The following is a 16,140-nucleotide window of genomic DNA, read 5'->3' on the forward strand; positions in this document are numbered from 1 at the left end:
CATATAAATTCTGAAAAAGTCTTGCTCGTTCTAAGTAATCTTTCTGCCCTACAGAATTCTTTAGGTAGGCTAAAAATTTATATAATTTCATTTTAATGGATGTTTGCTCTACCTCTTAGTAGCATAATTGTAAACAAACATTTTGTAGAAAGTGGGCTGAGGAAATACTGAGCATGGAAAGAGCATGACTTTTCAAAGAAGGTGGTAATCGCTAGCTGCATTTTATTTGTGATTCCAAGTTGCCAGAAAGAAGTAGATAAACCACAAAAATGTGATGTTAATACTGATGGCACTCTATAAGAGACCTCATTTTATTTCAGAAAATAAGGACACCCAGTGAGGTTTTTTTATAGGTTTAGCAGGTTCTGTAGTGTAAATCTCTCTACGATGATAACAGTTTATGCAGAGATTTTTTTCTTATGCAGCATTGAAACTGTGTTTCAGAATGTTGCCACATTTTTTTTGTTAGAACTTATAGGTGTAGAGGCATGCAGTACTTCTACCTGAAGAGGGAAAAAAAAACCCCAACCAAACAAAAAACACCACCCCCAAAATCCTAAGCTTGATACTGGGTAATACCTGTCTGTTTATGTTGATGTCCCACTTAGGAGTGTTCTGCGTGCTAGGTATACTTGCTGTATAGGAATCTCATTCATTTCAGGTTAATATTTTGTTTGTTTTTAATAGCATCTTCAAAAGCAACCCTCAAATATAAACTGTTCAATTGTACAAAGGAAACAAATTATTTTAACACATGCCTTTAGATTCTAGTATTTTGCTGTGTATCACCTTGGACTGCCGTTCTTTCTCATTCTTCCCCTGCAATAACATGAAGGTTCATAGCTTATAAGCCACTGGACCTGCTTTTTATGACAGATTTTTGTTGTTGTCTCCACATTTGATGTTAAAAATAGACGTTTACACTTTTAGAACTAACCTGATTGTCATCTTCCCTGTGACATGAAAGAAAAAGGAGCAGAACTCACCTCTTGTGTGCATGTATCCTCATTCCTGTGCATCACTTCTTGATTTAAATATGAAATAACTTATTTTGCTAGCTTGTTCCTGTCTTACTGGGTAAAGTAATACATGGTACATGCATGCAGATATCTCCTACTTAAAGAGATCTGATAAAAAGATGCATTTCTGGGTACAGCAAAATTATTTCTATAGCAAAAATGTTGTAGTATTTTTAAAAATATTACTGTCCAACAAAGACTGAGTTACAAGAATATCGTAGGACACTGACTGGCATACCCACCAACAGAATTTTTAAATTTTAGTTGTTATTTCATTAATGAGTATTGTTGATATATATATATATACAGGGATCTTTTCCAACCTTAATATCTTTTTTCTTTAATTTTTTTTTTTAAATAGAGCTCGACACTTTAAAGCACAGTTCGAACACAAAGGGAGAAAATAGTGTAATTTTTAGGGCCTTGATTTAGGTAGGGCCTTGACAATTACTTGTTCTGCTTAAGAATGTTGTATTCAATATAGTTCAAAAATAACAAAGAATGCAGAGCACCTGGATGTTTTGATTTCAGTTTTCAGAAAGAAAAGACATAATGACTGTACAGTTAAAACAGTTTTTGTTAATGTCGACTTCTTCAGTCTCACAGCACCTGTCATTAAGTCTCTTCAGAGAAAAGACAGAATCTTTATTAGAGGTTGTAAGATGTAGAGAAATAAAAGAGGTTCTGCAGTGCCAAAAAGCTGAAGAGAACTGACCAGTACTGGTCAGGATGTAGGAAATCATTGATGAATATAATATAGATGGTGAGTAGAAAGGACGAAATTGTGAATGTAGAGGAAATATTTTAAGCTAATTGGCAAACTACCCAAAAGCAAGGGAAAACGCATCTCATTGTGGAAACTTAAAAACATGGAGAGTAAGATTCTGAGCCTGGAAGAGCTGAGATTTGAAGTTGCTGATGAGCAAGAGAAAGAAAGAAGCATGGATGAGAATTTCTAAAATGGCAAAAAGCAAAGGAGTTATTAAAAAGATAGTTGCAGAAGAGCAAAAAATGGGTCTTTTTATTTTGCTTTTTCCAAGACAGAAAAGAGAGTCTGATAAGGCAGTTACTATATGTGAACCAGCTGGTGTCTGCTTTGGAAAGGAAGATAGATAAAATTAAAGGATTCCCTTTTATTCTTAGCTTCTGTCGTCAAGTCTATTGTACTATACAAAAATATTAATGCATTACACTTATAGCCTTTTATACATGTGTTTTTTGTCATCAAGACTGCCTTGCTTGAATTTTAATAATGGATATTAGTGCATGTTGTAATATTTTCTTTTAACTAAATGCTCTTTTTTCCCTCCTCAGTCTAGAAAGTTCAGGAAGATCTTGAATTTAAAGAAAAATTTTACTTTAAATGACAGATGAGAAAATTTGAAAACTTTCTTTGTCTCTCTTCTCCCTGTCAGGTTATCTGTATCTTATCTAAAGTAAATTTTCTGATATATTTTAGTTTTGTAAGCCATATTAAATATTGTAACTGAATTTGTTTCTAGCTGTTGCGAAACCAGAGATTTTCCGCTTCCTTTCATCATGCGGTTGAAACAGTTGTTAATATGCTGATGCCACACATCACTCAGAAGTACAGAGACAATCCAGAGGCTTCAAAAAACGCAAACCATAGCCTTGCTGCCTTTATAAAAGTAGGTACACAAGCAACTTGGTTTCTGGGTTACTTTTTCAAATAATACTGCTTCTTCATGGATTTTAAGAATCTTAAAGCCAACTTGTATAAAACTGAATATGCATAATGCTTTTAAAATATAATTCCATGTCCAAGTTAAAATGTATTGAAGTATAATTTGCATCTTCTGTAATAAAGACGACATCTGTTCAAAAGTTTGTTGGTTTTTTTTTAAATTAATTTACATTTTATACAAAATGTATTTTGATTTTTCTTTTTTTTCTTTAAAAATGTCATCTAGGTTACCTTCTAATCCTACAAAGCTTCCTATGTTGAGTAGTTGTTTTATTTGCATGCATTTTATGTAGACAGTCTTTCAGAGTCTTTCCTTTTTCAGCCGGCAAGATCCAGTATGGAGAAAAAAGGATTGGAAATGAAATGGTGATAAAGCTGCTAGTGGCATGTCATTTTAGTTTCTGTAAAGATAGAGTTCTTCTCTTCATACTGCTTTTTATTTGCAATTTGTTTACATTCTGCACTCTAAGGGAAAATTTGGTATTCATATACATATACGTTTATTTAATTTGCTTGTTTTATTGGGTTTTATATTCAAACTGAAATATCAATAATGTGTTTGGAAAATAAACTTACTAAATTCAGAAGGATAGTTACTGAGCACTGAGACAGTACTAAATCAATTCTATCTTTTTTTTTCTTGTTTTCCCAGAGGTGTTTTACTTTTATGGATAGAGGCTTTGTTTTCAAGCAAATCAATAACTACATCAGCTGCTTTGCCCCAGGAGATCCAAAGGTATTTAGTGTTTTTAAACAAACTATTTTTAGGAGTTGCATCTTCTTGATGCATGTGAATAGAGTCCTACACTGTCTTCAGACTTCTACCCAGTTACATTAGAAGTCCCTGTGCTGTGCCCAGAGCATTTTTTCCCATCAAATCGCTTTTTCATATTTTGATTCCCATCTTCAGATGCAACTTTACCACCCTAGAGCATGTGTATTGCAAAACTGGCAGGGAGCGGGGCTGCAACACTAAGCAGAAATGTTAAGCATGAATGTGAGAGAGGCTAAAGTTGGAAGAGTTGATATCTGATAAGTTTCTGTACGTTTACTGTAGTGAAAGCATATACCAGATGTCCAAAGAATTTATTCCATGGGTCCAAACTTTTCTTATATCGATACTTAATATGCTAGTAAACTTAAATAACTTTGGACAATGGGAACAGTGAATAGACCTATATCCAGCTGTCAAGTGTGAGTTATGCTGGAATTATTTCATATTGACATACGGAACTTTGACAGGTCTATATGCCTCATACTACAAGACTGAGAGAAATCACGCCTTTGTGTTAGAAAGCTGATTTTAATGTGTTATTCAAGTCACTGCATTAGTTGTTTAATTTATACTTTTAAATTATTTTTGCAGACTCTTTTTGAATTCAAATTTGAATTCCTCCGTGTAGTCTGTAATCATGAGCACTACATACCTTTGAATCTACCAATGCCATTTGGAAAAGGCAGAGTTCAGAGATACCAAGGTAAATTCTTCCAAAGAAATGTATGGTGTATTTCTTAGATGTCACCTTTTTATTATTAGACATGTAGGCTGCGTAACTTCAGATCTATAAGACGATGGAAACCTCAAAATTGTTGAATGGAAGCCTAAAGTTGTAATCCTTTAACCTAAACTTAAAGGAATAGTTCAGGTAGCAGAGTAATCTATCCAAAGTATCTAGTCATTGAAATACATGGTAAACTACATGCTTGAGTCTTCCTCCCTTTCTTGCTGTGATTATTAAGTTTGCTTTTTTTTCATGAGTTAGCTTTTAATTCACTAGCTGTGGAAGCCTGCAACACTCCTGTAGGTAGGTGTGCAGTGTGAAGCTTGGTATACTTTTTACTTTCTTTCATATACCCATTGAGGTTAAAAGGAACTTCAGTAGGTCTGTAGTCCACCTGCTCAGGTCACCTCAGACCTTCCCCTCTCCAGATGGAACAAGCTCAGTTCCCTCAATTTCTCCTGATAGGGCATGTGTTCCAGCCCTCTAACTACCTTGGTGTTTCTTTGCTGAACTCACTCAAGTTAAGATCCTTCTTGTACTAGAAGGCCCAAATACTACACAGATATGTCTAACAAATGCCAAGTAAAGGGAAATAAATGTTTCCCTAGATATACTGGCTATGATCCTGTTGATACAGCCCAGAATGCTGTTAGCCTACATTGTTGCCAGGTTGCCATGCTAACTCCTGTTGAAGCTACTGTCCACTTGGACCCCTAGGCATTTTTCAGCAGAGCTGCTCCCAAGCTAGTCATTCCACAGGTGGTACCATTGCAGGAAGTTCATCCATCCAACGTGCAGAGTTTTGCATCTGTTCTTGTTGAACTTAATTGATGTTTCTGTGGACCCATTCCTGTAGAATCCAGATTCTTCTGAAATGCAGCCCTGCCCTTGAGCATATGAACTGTACCCCATTCACAAACTTGATGAGGGTGCACTCCATCTCCTCTTTCAGGTCATTGATGAAGTAGTTTTAAGTAGGATGGACCCTGGGAAACTCCTCTTGTTGCTGGTCTCCAAGTAGAGTACAAACCATTACCCACCAATCATCCACCTAGTTCTTTGCACATTTAGCTGTATGTTCACCTAGTTTATAATGTCCCCGTTTAGATACAAAGACCATGTGGACATCTGCTATTCTCCCCGTATCCACAGATCTAGTGAGTTCATTGTAGAAGAGACAGGTTAGTCAAATGTGGTTTACCGTGAGTAAATCTATCCTGGCCATTCCCAATCACATTCTTCTCCTTCACTTGACAAAAAATGGCTTCCAAGAGGACTACCTCCATGACTTTTCCAAGGACCAAAGTGAGGCCTGTAGTTCCCTGAATTATTCTTGCCCTTTTTTGAAGATGTGTGCAACGTCTACCTTCAGTCATCACAAGGTCCCGATTATGGGAGACCCCTGGTCACCATGGCTTAACAAAGGTGATAGTGAGTGGTATTCCAATGATAATGCATGACTGGAGGTCTTCCAGGAGATCCCTGACCTGATTCTCATTCGCTGCTGATAATTCTCTTTCTTGAAGCTGGACTTTTAAGGCCTGGGAACAAGTGCAGTGAAGGATAAGGTAATGAAGGCATGAAGTACTTCAGCCTTACCCAAGTTCACTGTCTCTAAATCACAGTCCCCATTCAGCATATATCCCGTGTTTTCCTTATTCAGGCTTTTAATGCTAATATACTTGTAGAAGCTGTTCTTGTTGCCATTGATGTCCATTACCACATTACCAGTTTCAGCTGTGGCTGAGCTTTGGCTTTCCTGGCACTATCCCTGCATGTTTGATCAATGCTTCTATATTCCTCTTTTGTAGCTTGTTCTTGCTTCTACCTCATTCGCTTTTTTTTTTGCTTTTTTTTTTGCCTTTTTTTTGCTTTTTTTTTTTTGCTTTTTTTTTTTTTTCTTTTTTTTTTGGTTTTTTTTTTTTTTTGGTTTTTTTTTTTTTTTGGCTTTTTTTTTTTCTTCCACTGGAGCTCAGTCATGAATGCCCTGTTTAGCCCAGCTGGGCTCCTGGAACATCTAGCCTTGTGCCAAAACAAGTAGTATATTAGCTATTGCGTTTGTGGCTGTGAAGACGACATTAATATATTCCAGGCATTGACCTACAGCAGATATCAATAAGCAGAGATAAGGAAGGTGCTCTTACAAATAACAAGTAAACCTACCTAACATTTATATTTTTGTAATTAGGCTATTTTTTTTCTGAAATATTTATTCAGTAGACTCTGCTGGCTTAGTAAAGTTGAGTATAACTAATTAATGCTTTCATCAAGGTCGTAGAACAAGATTTGGGTCTCAGAGCTGGACAGCTGTGTAGAACTTGTTTCTGTCTCTGGCTTTTTCAGCCTTCAGCAGTGTCTTGGATAATAACACTGCCTAAATATTGCTATAGAAAATGGACTACGAGTTGTTCGTATAGGGATCCTAAGAAAAGAGCAAAACTAGAGAAAATAGTGTTTCTGATTACACAATAAAGAACAGTGTAAAGTGCTGCTCCCTGGGGAATTAGGAGTTAGGCCAGGAAAGAAAACCTTTATCAGAAGTATTTCTGGCTCTCTTTTGCTGCCTCAAGCAAAAGAGGTCTCAGATGATGTGGTTGGCTCTGGAGTTACAAGATGACCTATAGAATGTCTGTGCTATCTTATCCACATTTCTTTCTGACTTAATGGATTCCCTTACTGGGGGAGTCCTTTGAAAAATAAAAGTGCTTTGAAATTAGCATCTGTTTTTTGATTACTGTATTGAACAATGACAGTGAATACGATAAACTCTTGAACACCTCCTCAGCTGAAATTTTAAACATATATAAGTTCTAATAAATAAGATCTTCAAGCTAAAGTTTCTTTTAAGCTGTCATATATGTAGTACATACATGAACTGGATTATTTTATTGCACAAACAATACTTCTAAAGTGGAACAGTTTGACTTTGCTGTGTCAGATGTGCTGGGGTTTTGTTATGTGTGTCTATATAGTATATATATCAATATAGGGCTTAGTATAGATTTAGTTAGTTACAAGTAGAAATACTTTATTTCATAAAATTGCATTGTAGTGGTTTAAGCACAAATGTTCAAACAAAATGTTCTTGAATTCCAATTCTATTGTAATTAACACCAAATATATAAATATTTCTGGAAAATATAGTATTGCTTAATTGTAGCAGAAAAGTTGCCTACTGTATTACAATGCAGGTCTAATTTCCATAGGTTTATTTAATTAATCTTGTTTAAATATTATTGTGTCCTTTTGTGTTCTGATAAATCGTGAAGAAATTGCTTAATTTGGACACGTGTTTTGCAAATGTGGTCTCTTCATTACACTTTTGCTACACACTGCAAATTTTTGGGATTATTTTCTTTAAGAATGTCAGTTAACCAAGATCATAGTTGTTAGCAGGCTTTGTGGTCTATATTCATAATTGATATGTGCGTAAGATAATGAAGAAGGAACTTAAAACTTCAGTAGATAAATCTGAAACTTCTTAATCCATGTTTTGCTTACAGTCCTTCAAATGTATGAACCTGGGACTGAACCACAGAGTAAAAATTAAATTCTACTTCTACCTTACAACTAAATTCCAGAAAGATAGAATATGCACAGCCTTTGTGCACTGTGTGTGTTTTCAGTGCCTGAATATAGATTTAAAATTTGAATTTAGAGCTATAAGATGCTGGTCCAGGTAAACTTAATAGGAACACTTTTGAATATTGGACGGTATTTAAAATATATATTTTTTAAATTATGTATTTAGATTTCTTCAGCTTCTGTTGATTGAATATACATCATCGTCTGTTTAATAAATGCATCATTATGCAGTGAATTGAGCTAGGTTTATGTGAATAACTATGTTTATATATACGAATATATCTGAATTTGTCAGCAATGTTGGAAACACTTTAGTTCAGCCTTAAGTTAATTGATAAATTGACTTAAATAATACCATTCCTTATATAGAACTTGTACTTTACTTCCAGACATTCACCTGGACTATTCATTAACTGATGAGTTCTGTAAAAATCACTTCTTAGTGGGACTCCTGCTAAGGGAGGTGGGCAATGCATTGCAGGAGTTCAGAGACGTGCGCCAGATTGCTATTTGTGTACTCAAGAACTTGATGATAAAGCATTCTTTTGATGATAGATATGCTTCCAGGGTAAGTGTATTGCTATGGTAGTAGTACAAAATAATGAAGATTAAGTGTGCACACATACAGGAAGTTTTTTCTTTCACAAAAAAAATTGTTAATTTGCAGCAATGCTATTTCTCTTCAGACTGTGTTGAAAATACGTAAGAAAATTGTATCAAAATCAATATGCAAACCCTGTATTTTTTAACAAATGAAAGCACAAAGCACATTTTAACATCATTACATGTGTTTATTACATTTTAGAACAGTGTAATCTAACTGCTATTCTTGAAGTAATCAGATTTTTATGAACATTTTTAAAGCTCTTATTTTCATTAAACATTAGCTCTTAATATTTGGCAGCTGTCCTTCCATCATCTATTATTTGTAAAATTAGTATAAGGAAGCTACAAGTCATGGTAGTAAATTTTGAGTGATTTGAGTTTAATTTTCCTCACTTTTAACATCAGCTGTGCTGTGCAGAAGCCATGAAATTTTAATGGAAGATAGCATTAATTTATCAAGTTAACATAATATTAATTTACTTGGTTAGTCTTAGCTAATTTAATTTCACATTAATTTAGGGGGTTTTTTTCTGCATTGTATTGAAATAGTAAATAAAACTTACTGACCTTTTCTAAGTTAGAATGAAATACAGTAAAGGTCTCTGCTTTTTCCATTTATAAACTTATGAATGTGGGCTCTGACTTGGCAAATGTTTATTAAATGCTCTTTTTTTTGAATTTAGGAGTGAATAGCTTAAAAATAATTGGTACTTAAAAATTAAATCTGTAGTTTGCTAATGCATTGTTAAACTCTATTTAAATAGAGCCATCAAGCAAGAATAGCCACTATGTATTTGCCGCTCTTTGGACTGCTCATAGAAAATGTTCAGCGAATCAATGTTAAAGATGTGTCTCCATTTCCTATTAACCCTTCCAGCAATGTGAGTGACCATTTCTGCTTGGTATTCTGAATTGTTTTTGTCATAATTTATTGGTAATGTGTGTATGAAAGACTGCATACTTCTGGCAAACAAATTGTTTCATAAGCTTCAGAATTCTGCAAGTTTTTCTTCTTGCATTTTCTGAGCTCAGAAGCTTAGTTAACCTTTATGGTTTTGCCTGCAGTTTCTCTTGTCCAGCTAAGTTATGCCTAACATGATAATGGGCTAGTTTGGTCCTACATACAGGTTACAGTGACTTTAGAATCACAGAATCATCTAGGTTGGAAAAGACCTTTGAGATCATCAAGTCCAACCATTAACCTAACCCTGCCATCCCACCACTAAACCATGTCCCTAAGCACCTCATCTATCCTTCTTTTAAATACCCCCAGGGATGGGGACTCAACCACCTCCCTGGGCAGCCCATTCCAGAGCCTGACAACCCTTTCATTGAAAAAATTTTTCCTAATGTCCAACCTAAACCTGCCCTGGCACAACTTGAGGCCATTTCCCCTCATCCTATCACCCATTACCAGGGAGAAGAGACTGACCCCCACCTCGCTACAGCCTCCTTTCAGGAGGCTTCCTCTTCTCCAGACTGAGCAACCCCAGTCCCTTCAGCTGCTCCATATAAGACTTGTGCTCCAGACCCCTCACCAGCTTTGTTGCTCTCCTCTGGGCATGCTCCAGCAATACAACATCTTTCTTGTAGTGAGGGGCCCAAAACTGGACACAGTATTCAAGGTGACTTTATTGATCTCTTCTTGAACCTCTGAAGATTTTTGGAGAATGCTAGGCCACACAGATAGCCACAGCTTCATTCTAATGCCATATGATTATACTGCTATGTAATATCTTGCTTTTTCTATATCTCTGTTGCACGTGCCTATATTTCAGTACAAACTGGACTATTTCAGTACAAACTGTAGACTACACAGGATTGGACCCGCTGCATCTTTTTCAGTGTTCTAAGAGCAGTCAAAGAAGCTGAAGGAACAGTGTATTTGAAATAAAAAATATCACTTGTTTCTGTAATTTAATGGCCTTCCGTTTGTATCTATTGCCCAAGTTTGATACAATTTCTGTGAGAGGAGTCTTCATTAAATTGTCTGTGTTTTACTCGAAAATTACACTCCTCTTTGGTCTGCCTACCAGTTTGTATAAACAGTTTGCCTCCATGCTTGTAGATCCTGGCATTGGAAGCACTTGCACATACTTCAGTTTTTATGCAAGAGGGTACTCCCCCCAACATCTAACGCATAGACAATTAGTTATGTTTGCTAAAATCCCAACAGATCAGCAGAAAACATTGTATATTGGTGGTAGATTTTTTTTTTTAAAATCTTATTTTTCAATTCAGTCCAACACTGAGATAAATGGACCACAACAAAAAATGGTTAATTTTCTAGAAATTAAAGAAGAATTTTTAACTTTAAAGTAGCATGCTTTTGGAACAGCTGTAGTGTGAGAGGGCTACAGGAGGATGAATTCAAATGAAATTTGTGAAGGTGTATATTGATATGTTATAGTTGCATGCAATTACTGAATCTAAGATTTAATGTATTTTATATTTGACTGTGTCTTGCTGTGTTCCATTTGGTATTAAGAAAGAAATTCACAATACCTTTCCAACAAGAGAGATATTTGGGTGTTTGAAATCAAAGTAATTTGGGTCTTTTGGAAATACTGGTTTTATAGTATTTAAAATTCAATGGAATGTTCATTTCTTCAATGTTTCCTGAGGTATCTTTAAGTGTTAGGCTACCCCAAGCTTGTGCAAATACCTGAACATCTCATTCCATGCTTTTGAGCATATTTAACAGAAATTAAAATTTAAGAAATAAATATATAATAAATACTGCTCTAGAAGATAAAGTATGTCATATTCACTAAGTCTGTAATGTTGGAAAACAATAATCACATTTTTCTCTCTTTTCCAAACAGAGTGCAAAGGACGATGCACTTAATTTGCCAACTGCAAGTCAGCTAGTAACACCACAAAAATCAGGAAACACATTGGATAACAATCTTCCTAAAGATCTATTTGGTGTTATCTCTGGCATTGGTAAGCACTTAAAAGATGAAATAAAATAATTTTTAAAAGGAACCAGTTTCCTTTTTCATTTGTTACCAGAAATAATTGCTGTGTCCAACTTTGGTTGCTTTCTGCCTATATGCTTGAATGTTACTGCTACTTTCATTATCAGAACCCTAATGCAATCAGCTGTTCAGGGTGAGTCAGAATTCACAGTCTGTACATAAAATCTTTCTTTTGGGATCCTTTTGGTTTTGCTTTTCTATTGGAAACTAAAGTTATTTCCTGGAGAGAGAGCTGCTTTTTCCCCTGTCAAAGGCCATAGTTCTTGTCTTGCCGCAGAGAAATAGGAGACAAGACTTAGGCACTTAGGCCAGTGTGCCATAATCCACAATTTGGTACATGATGTTAGAGACCACCTCTAAGTGGAGTGTTGCTTGTGCACACCTGTGAGCATCCTCCTGTCTGTCGTCTTAATGTACTTTTCTATTTGTTCTTGTCTGCTGTAATTAGTTGTGTCACTAGTCAATTAAAAAAAAAAAAAAAAAAAAAAAAGAGTTGAAAAATGGGGAAGGGGAATTTTTTTAAATGCACGTGCTTCTTCATGTAAGTGTGTATGTATGGCTACATATGTTTTTTTGCACATGTCTGTGTAGTTGTACATAAGTCTGTGTGTGTGTACGTATATATACTTTGAAACTCTAGGATGTAACTAAATGGAATTAATTACTTGCCTACTTTAAAATTTATATACATATTTGGTAGTTTTAGAAGTCTGGCTAAACTATGGAGTGACTTTTTTCAGTATATGTGTTGTTTGAGACTTTTATATTGTTCTTTTTTAGCTTCCCCATACACCACGTCAACTCCAAATATTAATAGCGTGAGGAATGCTGACTCAAGAGGCTCTCTCATAAGTACAGACTCGGGAAACAGTCTCCCAGAAAGACACAGTGACAAGAGCAATTCTCTTGACAAGGTAAAAAAAATAAAACCAAAATAAATAAACCCGAAGAGTATTCCTAAAATTTTATCTTAATTCTCGTAGGAGTTAACTTCTCTATCTCCATTTGGAATGGGCTTTTTAGAATAACTGTAGAGCAGTATTTTACATAAGTATTTCTTTTACAAAATAATTATCATATGAAATAATTTTGCATTTCATTTATTAAGCTGTTTTGCAGAAAATACAAACAGATTTTCAACATAGAGACATAAGCAAACAATTGTTGTTTCCTTTGTTAGAGAAAAGGCACTAGATTAAGTGTATTGGATTTCACTCGAGAGAACTGAAATCTAGTTAGGACAGCTGGTTTGATTTTGTGGAGACCTTCACTCCATCCTGTTCTATACACAATATATGTAGCATTTTTTAAATGTTGAAAAAGCAGTTGCTGTGCTTTCTTTAGGTGGGTTTTTTTATATTAGTTTGACTTTTCTAAATCATTTCACTTTAAAGCTGGTACAAATTAGGAGCTCTGGCTGCAGTAGCTATGAGGTATTCAGTCATGTCTTTCTAGAGCTTGTGTTGATACTGATCACATTTCATTTTCTTAGATCTTGTTGTGCAAGTCACAACATGTTAACTTTTTCCCCTTGACTCTGACATGCCTTCGTGTGGCAGAGAGAGAAGCTTCTCAGAAGGCACTCTGCTCACGCTATGCGCCCTAATGGAGAAGAAGAAGAAAATTCTCACCCTGCAAAGAAAAACCGTGTTACTATGGATTTTTCACTTCTGACAATTCCAGCTTTGCCAGAGAAAATTTTGCATGCTGCTTTCTCTCTTCAGTTGCAAGAAGTATTTGGTTTTTGTGCTTGGTATAGTTAAGCTTCTGAGTGAAGTGTGCGATCAGTAGTTTTGCCGCTTCTTTGCAACAGTTGAATCTCAAGCTAAATACATACAATATAACCATGTAAAATACCTTTAAATGCCAAACCTGGAATAGTTCATGTACATGATCTAATTTAAGCATAAAAATCCAATCAGCTTAAATATCAGCAGAATTTGAGTCTTAGGGTCTTTCATATGAATAGAACTAAAAGATATTCTTTGACATTGACCAAGTAAATAAAGATCTTGTGTGCACACTGTTGCTAAATGGCAATGCTGTCATCTATTACTTAGTTGTCATGTTGTTAATTAATAATATGTAGTGTTTTTATGAAGTAAAAGGGTTTTCAAAGGAGTCAACATCCTTTGAAAATTCTGCTCTGGTCTGCCAATTTAGGTAATACAGGATTATGTTTTGCATGCTGTTAATATTTTCCCCGAATCATACTTAATCCTGGCTTCTTATTCGTTGCTTTCCAAACATTCTTTCTAGTAGATCAGTTGTTTGGTGCACGTTATCTTTGAGTTTTTGCTCATTGCTTGATATCATTACTGAAGAACCATGTTTTTGTTCTAATTTTCTGTCAGAATAACCTGTAGAACTATACTTGTGGAATCAGAATTGACTGGAAGTATATCAGTTTCTGTTTTAATATGTGCATACTTTATAGGTTAATGACGTGATTTTAAATTAAGCTTGTGAGTAGCTATAGTCCTAGTTTTATCCACGTACATGTTCAACTATTTTTAGAGGGAATACTATCTAGTGCTCTGGACACTACGCGAAAGTCTAAGAAACTCAAATTAGTTTCTGCTCTCCCACCCATTAATTGCCTGCTCGATTGCAGTATCCATAAAGCTGTATACTAGCACCTCATTGTTCACCAGAGATATTTCAAAGATAAACAGTTTGTAAGGTCTTCAGAATTTGCAGTAATCGGGCTTATGTAGGTGTCTATTTCCTCCTAAATTACAGTAACTTCTGGCTAGTATTTATCATAATTTCACATTCAGTTTTGCTGCGCATCCGTTCAGTGCCTAGCATGTGACAGATTTACACACATTGTTTTAGGATGGCAATTCTTTCCTTTTACATGGAATGCGTTAAAGGGCTCAGCAGTCAATTGACGTGTATGCTGTGAAATGTTCCCTCATGGATTAGCATGTCTCCTGCTTTCAGTGAGGAGTGTTCCTGGAGGGGTTGTTACACCCTTGAGGTATTAGCACTTCTCACTTCGTGAAACCGAGTGCTTTTCTCCCCTATGTTTTTATTTTTATTTTTTTCTAATTTTGATATGAAAGATTTCTTCCAACACTGGTATGTGTTTGTAAAAAGGTCATGGAGCCAAGGTGATCCAACTTTCTTGTAGAAACCAAAATGTTGCACAGATCAGTTATACCAGACTGTTGACTTTACAGAAAACTTATTAAATGTCTGGTTCATTTTCCATTTGCATAAGTGGCCTCTTATTGGAAGTGAGAATTAGGAACTAAAAAGGGCATAATTTATCCTTTAAACAAACATTTATGTAGTATATCTGCAGAAGCCTCAGTCTGAGGATTTTGTAACACTTGATTGCATGTAAATTTTTCTTTTACAGATAAGTCTCTGCCTAAAGTTCAATTTATGTATTCTCACCATTTTATTTTTTCCTTTTTTCTGTGGTACTTCCCACAAGTGTAGGAAATACATAAACAAATGAAGCAGGGAGAAAGTTTTGGGGTTTTTTGTTTTGGTTTGTTTTGGGGTTTTTTTTGTGAGGCAAGGGCGAGTTACTTACGCATTCTGGAAGATTAGCTACTGATATTACTGCCAATCGTGTATGTTTTCCTTGAGGTTCTTCATCTTTAAATAGAAAGAATTTTGTAGAGGCAGGTCTGTCTACAGTTCAGCATAAAGTCTCTTCAAAAGCAAAGGAGCATATATATATATATATCTCACCTAACACAGTAGCATTTATTTTTAAAGTATCTCTTCTAAGCAGAAGGGGCATGCATGATTTCTACAATGTGGGTATCTATATATAATTAACTAGATTAATAATCACTATTGGGTAACTTTTCCTCTTACTCCTCCTTCTGGGGGGGGTGGAAATCATACAAAGAAGGCAATAAAAATAAACAAAGGTAAAGAGGCTTAATTTGGTAGACTTCATGTATGTGATGTGTGTTTTAGTGACCTGTGTCTACATGAAACATTTTTGTCTCTGTTCCGAGATCCTTTTTCTGTTGCAGGAATTAATAAGGCAATTTAAAACATTTTAGTTTATTATCAGTTTAAGAAATCTTCAGCCAAAATATGTCTGTTTTCTTTTCAGAACCAACAGAGCAGCACTTTAGGAAGTTCTGTAGTTCGATATGACAAATTTGACCAAGCAGAGATCAAAAGTTTGCTCATGTGTTTCCTTCATATTTTAAGAAGTATGTCAGAAGGTAGGTAATTCCACCTATTTTTCATAAATTCAAAATCATGTATTGGATTTTTGCCTGTGATTTTAATAGCTGTTCAACATCAGCAGAATATTTTAGATGTAGGTACCATGTTGTGCTGTGCTTTACAAATATGTGTGACTGATAAATTAAACTCTGACTGCAACCTTATCAGCATTAAATACTCATTCCTTCAAAGTGTGAGGCTAACTAAAGGACTTGGTAAGAAAGCAAATATTTGTGTGCAAATGTACAGTCTGGTTTGGAAAATGGAGGTGAAGAATAGTTCATTGATCAGTAGCAGAATCTCAGGCTAGTCCATTCCTCCATTCTGCAGAACTTCCTGTATGACAGGGAACCAAATGATTTGATCACTGTGTATATTTTAATTTCTGGAATGAGTATATTAGTGCTTCTTCATTCTCCTGGGATGCTTGTGAGATGATCCACTGAATTTTTGAAAGTGTCATATTATCCTGGGGAAGGTTGTGGAGGTATAGAAATACTGCATGGATGGCAAATCTTAATTTTTTACAACTCAGAATC

At 35.3% G+C, this 16,140-nt stretch overlaps 1 protein-coding gene across 1 annotated transcript in view; it reads left to right on the top strand.

Moving 5' to 3' along the window:
* Nucleotides 1-16,140, top strand: part of DOCK9 (dedicator of cytokinesis 9) — a 107,847-nt gene that overhangs the window by 55,866 nt on the left and 35,841 nt on the right. Inside the window, exons 28-35 of the mRNA XM_035898113.1 lie at nt 2,522-2,668; nt 3,377-3,460; nt 4,091-4,202; nt 8,201-8,379; nt 9,182-9,298; nt 11,243-11,363; nt 12,179-12,312; nt 15,483-15,597. Of these exons, the coding sequence (XP_035754006.1) occupies nt 2,522-2,668; nt 3,377-3,460; nt 4,091-4,202; nt 8,201-8,379; nt 9,182-9,298; nt 11,243-11,363; nt 12,179-12,312; nt 15,483-15,597 (1,009 nt within the window). The remainder of the gene's footprint in view (nt 1-2,521; nt 2,669-3,376; nt 3,461-4,090; nt 4,203-8,200; nt 8,380-9,181; nt 9,299-11,242; nt 11,364-12,178; nt 12,313-15,482; nt 15,598-16,140) is intronic.

This window comes from Egretta garzetta, unplaced genomic scaffold (assembly GCF_000687185.1).
Source record: "Egretta garzetta isolate BGI_Z169 unplaced genomic scaffold, ASM68718v1 scaffold257, whole genome shotgun sequence".
NCBI lineage: Eukaryota > Metazoa > Chordata > Aves > Pelecaniformes > Ardeidae > Egretta > Egretta garzetta.